This window comes from Aythya fuligula, chromosome 5 (assembly GCF_009819795.1).
Source record: "Aythya fuligula isolate bAytFul2 chromosome 5, bAytFul2.pri, whole genome shotgun sequence".
Lineage (NCBI taxonomy): Eukaryota > Metazoa > Chordata > Aves > Anseriformes > Anatidae > Aythya > Aythya fuligula.
The window spans coordinates 53,339,561-53,349,115 of record NC_045563.1 but is presented as its reverse complement, the minus strand read 5'-3'; the positions used below and the strand labels follow the sequence as shown (position 1 = coordinate 53,349,115).

Here is a 9,555-nt window from a genome sequence, read left to right as displayed (position 1 = left end):
GTGATGGCCCCGCCGCCATCTCGGGGCGGAGCCGGCCCCGCGCTGCCCCTCCCCGGTCCCCTCACGGTCCCCTCCCCGGTCCCGGTCCCTTCCCCGTCCCCCCGCGGGCGGCAGCGGGCGGCTGGCGGTGGTGCGGCTTTATTGCGATACACACAGAGCGCGGAGAGGCTGAGGGGGGACCCCGGGGGCGCTCAGACGTATCCCGGCTTCACCGAGAGGCGGCGGCAGTTGGGGCAGCCGCGGGTCCCGTTGGTCTGCAGGCACCTGCAAGGCAAGGGGCGGCTGGCAGCGGGCGGGTGAGGGGACAGGGCAGAGCCCCGACCCCTTCCCCACCCCGCCCCGGGGGGCAACTCTGCTTTCCTGGGCTGCTGGGGACGGCAGAGCCCGCTGCCAAGCCTCTGGGGTGATCCTTGGTGTATTCTTAAATAGGTGATGTTAAGAACCAACTTTCTGTCACATCTTATAGGTCTAAAAATAAAAGTATGCACAGCTAATGGTCCTTGGGTGGTACCGGCACAGTAACAGGCTGAATGCCTTATACAGCTCCATACAAAATCTAGCTAAAAGGTAGATTTTATCTACTTAGGGCAAAAAGACAAACTGCCCCAAAGTGAATTGCCCAGGAGGAATTAAGTGGAATAATCTGGAAATTGCCTACAAGGCAAGGATGTGCATGAACAATCATTTAGAGGATGGAAGTGGGATGGACATTAGGGCTAAATCTCATCCTTTAAGGCCCTGATACTCAATGGGATGCTGTGGGACACGGTTACGCATGACAAAGCCTGAGGAATAACATAGATAGAAGTGTCCTACTCTGACACTTAGCCCCTGACTAATGTCATGGCAGGGATGTGTAGTACTTCCAGCTCATTACTTCAAGTGGAAGAAGTGGGAGCACGGTAGGGCCTGGAGCTGGTTGTTCTTCTCCCCAATCGACTCTCCGCACATGCCGCAGTACAGCTCCATCTCCTCCACGCATTCATGGAACTTCACTACATGGTCACGCAATTCTCGCTGCTGCCCCTTTGTGCGATAGATCCTTTCACACAGGCAGTGGAGCTTCAGCAGGCCAAGCTGCGCATGAAGGGCAGAAACAAGAAAAGTGACCAAGACGAAGACAGAACAGTAGCAGAGGGACAGGAGACTACTCCAGCCCCGTTGTCCAGCTAGAAAAAAACAGCACAGCAGGTTGTCCAAGGGACAGGGTCAGTCAGAAGGACATTTGGTCTCTCAGCACTTCCTAATATTAACCGTACCCTTGCATCACAAAAGGGGAGAGCAGGTTTGAGGCACTCTGCAGCTTTTTCAAGATGGTGTTCCTAAACTATGCATGACATATGCTGCATTTCATTTTCCTCTGCCTCCAACCAGCATGCTGTTCAGCTCTTGCTCAGCCAACAATATTTTCCAAGAAGTGAACTCTAATCCTCCAGCTCTATGGTTGTTTCACACTGCATTTTTACTGCTTCCCACTGTGATTCCTCCCTCGCTTTACAGACTTGCACATTGATGATCATCTGTGCTAATGCCCACAACTAAACACTTAACAAAACAAGTCAAGCATCAATTAATGATGCTTAATCATGAATTAATGATGCTTAATCATTAATATGGAGACCTTAATAAGCAATAACAAGTGTGGATACATGAACTCTAGGCTTCTTAAATTGCTTGACAGAAGACTACAGATAGTGCTGAAGAGAAGCTGCAGTATCCTACCTTGTTCCCTAGTCCCTCTGCCAGCTCCTGCCCCTTTTCAATGCTTTCCAGAGCCTGTGAACAGAGAGCACACATCATCAGTTCTCAGTCTGATATAACAGAAACAGACTTCTATAAATACCCTGCTGGGAGTTAATAAAAGAAAGAGGTAAAGAGGTACAGAGTAGAATTTGGATAAACAAGCATTCCTGCAACTCAGGAGACATAAGATGGCTGCCTGACAGATATACCCCCCCAAAAAAAAGTTTATCCATAAGAAACTTTTATGGTTCCCTGAAAGACCACAAATAATCGCAGAGCTACATTTCCGTTCCAGCCATAAACCACACAAAGAAGGGGTATGGCATTGGCAGAGGCTGGTGTTTATAAGCAGAGAGAACATAGACTTATTTAAGCTGAATCACACTGTCTTCAGGATTGGGATGAAGCACAAGCAAAGCAAGCCTTTTCCCCATCCTGCCCTAATGCTCAATAATCTTTAGGGAACTCCAATTTCATCTGTACCTTAGGGAGGAGAAGGTATCAGCACTATCAATATACCACGCTCCTCCATTTTTTTCCTGCTCTTCATATATCTGCTTTGTCCTACTTACACATGGTGCAGTGTAGGAGTGTACTGCTAGCACTCTTTTTCAGTCTGAAGCAAAACGTTTAGCATAGCAGCTGTTATGTTATACCAGCTGAGTCCCTACTTTCCCTTAGATGCCACAGTGATCCCCACTGTTCTGATAATCAGTCGCTGTTTCCTAGAACTATCAAGACCTACTTTAGGTCCAAGAGGAAGAAGAGACCTTCCCTGAGACACAATATTGATAATGAGGAACATTATTAAATTTTCACCCTATAATTTGGCATCACCACTATTCTATGGGATGAGGACCAGCTGAGATGAAAGAACACACCTAGAACACAGCGGAGATGGCATTAGACCTGTGGTAGCAGCAACAACCTAGGGTAAAGAACTCACAAAGGAGGGAGGCAGGAACTGAAGAGCAGCAGCAAGAACATAACTGAGAGCTGTGCCCAGGCAGAGTGACTGTGTAATGGAAAACCTGGAATTAATGACCGGGACTAAGAAATAAAGTGAAGCACATGAGGCGGAGGAAGAGGTGCTGAGAAGTGCAGGGGACTGTTTGTCTGCGACAGGAAAATGAAGACTGCACAAGAGTTTGGGCAAGCAGGCTGTGCCAATGGCAAGGGAGGAATTGGCATAGTATTGACTACATGCAATGACAGGAGACTGGGACTAAGTGAGGAGATTGGGAGGCCAAAGAAGATTGGGACAAGAGCAGGGAATCTGAAAGTGGAAATAGTTAAGTACATGTATTGCCATACTTAATTCTCATATTGGGATGAGCAGCATGAAAAATGGAAACTGGGACTGGTAAAACTGAGGAACAGGCTTGGAGTGAGGGGAATATTCACCACTGTAACATTTGAGGAGGTCACCTTTGGGGCAAATGGGCATAAGGTTCCTGACCACCAGGGCAGACTTGCTTCTAACACCTGGAGCAGAATCCAAGCTTCATTTCATTCTTTTACGGGTTTGGTGAGATCAGTGCTCTGCAAACCCCTCATCAGGGGCTCACAGGTGAGAATTGTCTGCAAAGCCCTCATCAGGGGCTCACAGGTGAGAACTGTTTGTGCTAGCAGAGGGTGGCAATGGCTAAAGGTGAGACCAGGGGATGTAGGGGTTAGATGAGTGCTGAATATTCAACTTGTTTATAGGCCTACTTTCTGCATCCTGTACCACAGGACACATATGAGATGTGAGGCTTGGAAGGGATTACACTAGGCAGTTTTATGTCCACAGGTTTCTTCTTCCAACGCAAACGTAGCATTTAGTTACTAACATTGCAAGGTGTATCTCGCCCCGCTGACTTCCTACTACCATGGGGAACTTGGATGCTGACAGCGCCCTGAACTTGCCTTTTCTGACAGACACATACTGCTTTCCTTCTGAGATGCTTCATTTTACTTTGTATACTTTGTGTCTCTCACGACTAGTAAGAGTGTAACTTCAGCACATCTACATCCAAAACAGGATCTTGATGCGTCACTGTAGAGGCTCTGCAGGTTGTTCAGCACTCGTTCAAGACCAACTTTTGAGCATCTCCCTCTGCAGCCCACTAACATTCCTGCAGTGCAATCTGCAGCATTTAATACAGTCAGGTATTTCAGACACATACACTGCCTCAGTATTTTCAAAATAAGTAACTTCACCTCCTTGTACTGTGTTGACCTGTTGTCTATTCCCAACTCATTTTCTGCTCTCATTTCTGTTTCACATCATGGTTTATATACCTTCAAATTTCCTCCAGGAATTTGATGACACATTTATCTGCAGAGCACATGGTGGAGCTGTAGAGCTGTCTAAACATCGTCACTAACAATAAGGAGCTTAGTCATATTGCTAAAAAGTAGGCAGTGGAATCTATTTCAGAGCAAAAGGATAAGCTGATTGCCTACAACGGCAGGAGCAGACTTCCTTTCCCCAGTAACAGTTTCTCAGAGTAGTGTTTAAAGTCATCAGGACTGACTAATGAGACAGTTCTGTAAGACACCAGGCTGACTCAGAATGGATGTTCATACTGTTAGCAACAAATTCCTGACTGAGAGGGACCATTCGGAGAAATGCAGCTGTACGAGCAACAGCTCTACTGCACGTTGATGGGCATTCAGCTCAGAAAATGACTGCTCTTATCTCATCTAAAAAACTTGTGTAGAAACAAGTTTATAACTGACCTTGTCCAGCTCCTTCTGGATCATCCAGCACTTAGCCACTCCTAGCAGCACCTGGATCTGTCCCAGGCGGTTTCCAATCTCTGTCATGATGCTCATGGCAGAATCATACCGAGGAAAGGCCGTCTGCAGAAGCAGGGAGGAAAATGCATGTTGTGCTTTGGCCTGCTTTTTACACCCTCTTGCCATCCCCTATGTCCTTCCTGGCAGGAAAGAGCTGTACCTGCACATCTTTGCGACTGAGATGGATATCAGCAAAGCACAGCAGACACAGCGCTTGCAGAGGCCGGTCACCATGCTGAAGGGCAATCTTCATGGACTCCTGAAAGAAATAGTCTTTAGTCAGCAAGAGAGCTTGCTTCTGGTTCAGAACAGGGCTGGGCTGTGCTCCAGCCACTGAAGGGTCAGCTCCAGAGAAATGGCACAACCTTTTTAAAGAAACTACAATTGCATTCACACTCCCAACTAGGGGACATTCATAGGCCCAAACTTGGAGGCACCCAGGGCTACTGAGACCACAACTCTAAGACATGGAGGCAACATCTGTATCTAGTCAGGTGTGAATGCCATCGCATTTCTTCCTCTCAGTCTTGTCCTGTAGGCAAAATACCCTTGCTGAGACCTCTGATGCTTTGCATCTGCCTGCACCCTATACCTCACAGCAGTCCATGGCATCTGCCAAGCGCCCCAGCTTCCGATAGGCCACTGCCATGTGGTACTGGCTCATTGCACGGTACTTCAAGCTCCAGCCTGTCCCGTAATCATTCACCAGCTCTGCTGCTTTACATGGGAAGAACAAAGCTTTCTCGTAGTCCTGCAAGGCAGACAAGCAGACAGAAGTAGGTACAGCAAAAGTAAAGAAAAAAAATAAGGAGAAAAAAGCAACCATTATAAGGAAAAAAAAAAGCAACCATTTTTGATTTATTAATGCTGCAACAGCTAGCTGCTTTTTTTGTATGCTTTTCTTCCCCTGCCTGTCCTCTTCTACACGCCTGGTTTTCTAAATTGACATGGATATCAAACTGCGGAAGGTGGAATTGCCATATGCTGAATTCATATTACTCCATGTGTTCAGGACACTGGAGAAACGACACAGCAAATGAATTTTATATATTGCACCATCAGCCTCACGCTGCCAGAATCATTTCCCATCTTCTATAACTAAAGGCTGAAAACTCTCTGCTCGTGCATCAGCTCCACTTTCAGCATCTACGTGGAGCCCTCATGTTCTCCATATGGCGAGTGAGGATCTCTGAGAGGTTGGTTATTCAGCATTGCAGGAAACAGGAACAAAAAAATCACAGCCCTACCAAATTGGCAATAACTAATAAAAATACTTTAAGCATCTTTCTGAATTAAAAACTTTTTAGAAAGAAATCTTATTTTACAATAAGGACATAAAACTATTAAAGATATCTAAACCATTCTCAAATGAGATATATGAAGCTGCAAAAATGGTAAGTTTTTTTTTTTTTTTTATTCTCCAAGATGCACAAAGGCAACCTCAACATTTTAGTTTCTGTTCTCTCTTCTTATTTCATACCTCAAAAGTATACAGTATAATATTTGCCTCTTTATTTTTGGTACTATGAGGGAAGTTTAAGGAGTTTTCAACACTTTAGTTGGCGAGTCTTCCATTAGTGACAAAAAATCAAGACTTCTATGAAACTATTTGTTGAGTTTGTGATATTAGTTAGAACCAGTAAATCATCCCACCCACAGTTCTTGCCTGGTTTTGTACATACAAATAGCTATTTGCCTGCAATAGTGGTAGAGCTAGAAAGAGAATCCATGAGTTCTGGCTGCCAGCCCTGTGTGCACAGTGCCTCCTCTGATGTGATCTTCTTTGAAGTTAAGTTTGATCTTTTCAATTCACAGCTGCTTCTGCTGTGCTGTATAAGCATTCCACTAATCCTCCCATCCTTACTACAAAGGGGAATACTCACTGATGACTTTACCAAGTAGAGGTTTTAACTTGAAATGCTCTCCCAGCGCTTCGCTTTCTGTAGCAAACGTCTAAGCTGAAATTCACACAATTTCCAATTCTTTCCATAATGAGTCCACCACCCCGCCATCCTCTCATCCCGTAGGTTACTGCACCTTTATCTGGGCATAGAAGTTCCCGAGGCTGCAGCAGACTCGACACTCCAGCATCTTGTCATCGTTGTTGTGTGCGTAGCGTAAAGCTTTCTCAAAGCACTCCAAAGCCTTCTGGAAAACACTGAGGCCCAGGAATGCATTGCCCATGCTGAGGCTCACCTGGCCGTTCAGCTGCAGGCTCACAGTGGTACCCTGCATGTTCAAGCATGTCTTACAGTAAGATATCGTTTTCTGGAATTCACAGAGTTTCTCATTGCTGCGAGCCAGGTTTAGGTAGCCCTCTGTAAGGTAATCTGGGTCTTCCAGCTCCCGTGCTGTGTCAATCTGTACCACTGCAAACTTCAAGTAGAAAAGTCAGTGTTTATAAAAGGCATATCATTTAAATAAATACAGCTCAAAGACCCACACAGTAGCATCCTGCACTGGAGAAGTGGCTCATCTCTGAGCAGCACAGCATGGGCTGAGCAGCACTGTATAAATTGAGCAGTTACCCAGAGGTTTACAAGGCATGGGAGCTGTCTGAAGAAACCTCTCTCCACACTGCCTCTCGGACAAGATGAACTGGAATGGCAATAAGTGGAAAAAAACGTTAAATGGCCCTGAAGAGAAGCAGGTAAGGCAGAAAACATCTGACAATGCAACTCATTTTTCTTTCACTTGGTTTAATTTACTCTGCTTTCTCTGGAATGCTTAAGCTATTAAAGTACTCAAAGAAACTAAGCAAGCTTCTTCATTCATCAGTTTTATACAGTCAAATTACAGTTGAGTCGTATTAATCATTTTTGTTCTATAACCCTCAGGATTCATTGCATACAGTTCTCACAAATGATTCGAAGTCTTTTTCTTTTAGACCACAAGCTCTCCTGAGCAGAGACTCTCTTGTATGTTTTGTGATGAACCAAGCACACTGCTGGCTGGAATTAATGCCTGTAGCAAAGGTAAATATTTAGCAATTTTCTCCATGTGTTTACATTAGAGAATAGCAGTTAGATTTACAGGTAACTCCCAAAGGCACCAATTGCTTCACTTTTGCACACTGGCAACAGTTGATAATTTAAGCCACTAGAATATATTACATATTCCACAAAATAAAAAACAATCAAGCTGTTTATGCTTGGGTATGTATGTTCACCCCCCTCCTTAGCGCTTTAGGAAGGCTGCTGTGTGTATCCAGCAATGTGCACTACCTTATGCTTTCCTGGATTCCCTTACCTTTGTATCACTTCTTCATTACTTCCTGATAGTCACAGCCTCGTTCCTTGGTGTGAAGTAATTTCTCTCTCCAAGAGATTGAGCATCATAACTCTTCTTAAATCCCAGTTAATCTCATGTGTTTAATTCACAGACCCCCTTTTGTTCCTGTTATTTCCTCTCCCCATGATTTATTGCTAAAGTTCTCCATCCTCTATCTTTGATCATTTGCAGTGTAAAATCTTAGTTTGACTGAAGCCATTTTCTTTCCTAACACTGGGAAGAACTAGAATTCACCTACTCTGATCCTGTTTTCTGTTCTCTTCTCAGGCAAGAAGTTACAGCTTGAGTGTCGTGGGCCCATTCATTTGCCTGTTTCTTGCTTCTGTGAAGCCTTCAGTGTTTTCTTCAGGTAGCCACATCTTACCTTTTCGATTCTCTCTTCTCTAATCAGTCTGTTGTTTCTGCCACCACTTAATCCCACACGGCTTCTCAGAATTTTTTTTTTTTTCTTCAAATGTTTTCCAAGTGTATTAATACCCCTCTTTCTTCTTCATGCTAAGCATCTGCTTTGTAGGTAAGGCTTTGATATGCGCACAGGTTTACTAGCAAGAGGATTCCCCCTGCCCCACCTTCTAAACAGAGCTACCAAACACTTTTCAATGAGATGTGAGCACCTTCTTCACTTTTTATGCTAAATATTGAATAATTAGTCTCTTAAGAGGAAGCCAAAACCATCAGGACAAGAATATCAAAGCCCTTTAACAAGACCTTATTTCAGGCTGGGATAGTTTCTTAAGACTGTTACAACATCCTCTTGTCTTTAGATTCCTGAGTCACTCTCCCAAACACTGCCTGCTACTATATGTGGATCCTGTGACTTCTCAGATCCCACTTGTCAGCTTCCTTTTGTCCAGTTATTCAGAAGCTTTATCTTCATGATCTTTAGTGAAGCTTCAGCTTCTTTTTGCCAACCTTTCATCAAGCCCTATGTCCTTCTTTCTTCAATGCTATCCTGACAATAGGGAACACCTCTGACCTCAACCTGTCAGACCCCTCTTGGAACATCTCTCATCACCCTTCATCCCCCAGCAAAAAAAAGCATCCCCATTCCCCTCTTAATCAGTCCCCATGCAAACAGTTACAATAAAAAAGTGTAAGATCTGTGTCAGATATTAAACAGCAGTTGAAGAAGATAACAGACACCTCAAGATTGACACTTATTCTATATAATCTATTTGGAGATCTCATTTTACACTAATGCATGTGCTATAAACAGTTTTTACAGTAAAAAAAATAAATAAAGGCCATGTTTTCATGCCTTTTTGTGAAGCCTGATTGTCTGTAGAACCTCATTAATCTGGGAATCCTGAGGGACCAGACCCAATGAAAGCAGTACTCTGCGTACCTTGTAGGCTGGAGCTATTGGTCAACACAGTGAATGAGGCAGCCCACAATATGCACCAGGAGCTGGTACATCTGACTATATGCACAATGAAAGCCCTAATTTTACATTCTGATCTCCAGCCACTCTCCATAGTGGATGCAACACAATGGCATGCATTCATCTCCAGTTTGCCTTACCTTCAGCATATCTTTGTATCTGCCCATCTCTGCGTGAGCAGTGATGAGGCAACCCAAAACCCGAAACCTGCCAGCAGGATCCGCAGACTTCTCCAAAACCCTCATCCAGACTTGCAGCGCCTTTTCGGTCTGATTAGACTGGTACAGATGGAGTCCTTTTTCTATCTGTTGCTTTGTCTGGTCCTGACCCATCTCCCATGCATTAAAAAGCCTCAT

At 44.6% G+C, this 9,555-nt stretch overlaps 1 protein-coding gene across 2 annotated transcripts; it reads right to left on the bottom strand.

Annotated features, from left to right (window-relative positions):
- Window positions 1–191: 191 nt before the first annotated feature.
- RAPSN (receptor associated protein of the synapse) lies at window positions 192–9,555 on the bottom strand. Of its 2 annotated transcripts, XM_032189258.1 has the most exons (8): window positions 9,340–9,555; window positions 6,565–6,903; window positions 5,120–5,278; window positions 4,688–4,786; window positions 4,468–4,590; window positions 1,723–1,776; window positions 878–1,077; window positions 192–264 (listed from the first exon to the last, which is right to left on the bottom strand). In XM_032189258.1, the coding sequence occupies exons 1-8, from the start codon at window positions 9,553–9,555 to the stop codon at window positions 192–194; spliced, it is 1,263 nt and encodes a 420-aa protein (XP_032045149.1). The 2 variants fall into 2 exon arrangements, with proteins under 2 accessions (XP_032045149.1, XP_032045151.1); XM_032189260.1 differs by lacking the exons at window positions 1,723–1,776; window positions 4,468–4,590.

Coding starts and splice junctions, on each gene's coding strand:
- RAPSN (XM_032189258.1), bottom strand. CDS start 9,555: ATGAGGCTTTTTAATGCATGGGAGATGGGTCAGGACCAGACAAAGCAA. Junction 6,904..9,339: donor GATACAAAGATATGCTGAAG/GTAAGGCAAACT, acceptor TTCTACTTGAAG/TTTGCAGTGGTACAGATTGA. Junction 5,279..6,564: donor ACTTCTATGCCCAGATAAAG/GTGCAGTAACCT, acceptor TCTGCCTTGCAG/GACTACGAGAAAGCTTTGTT.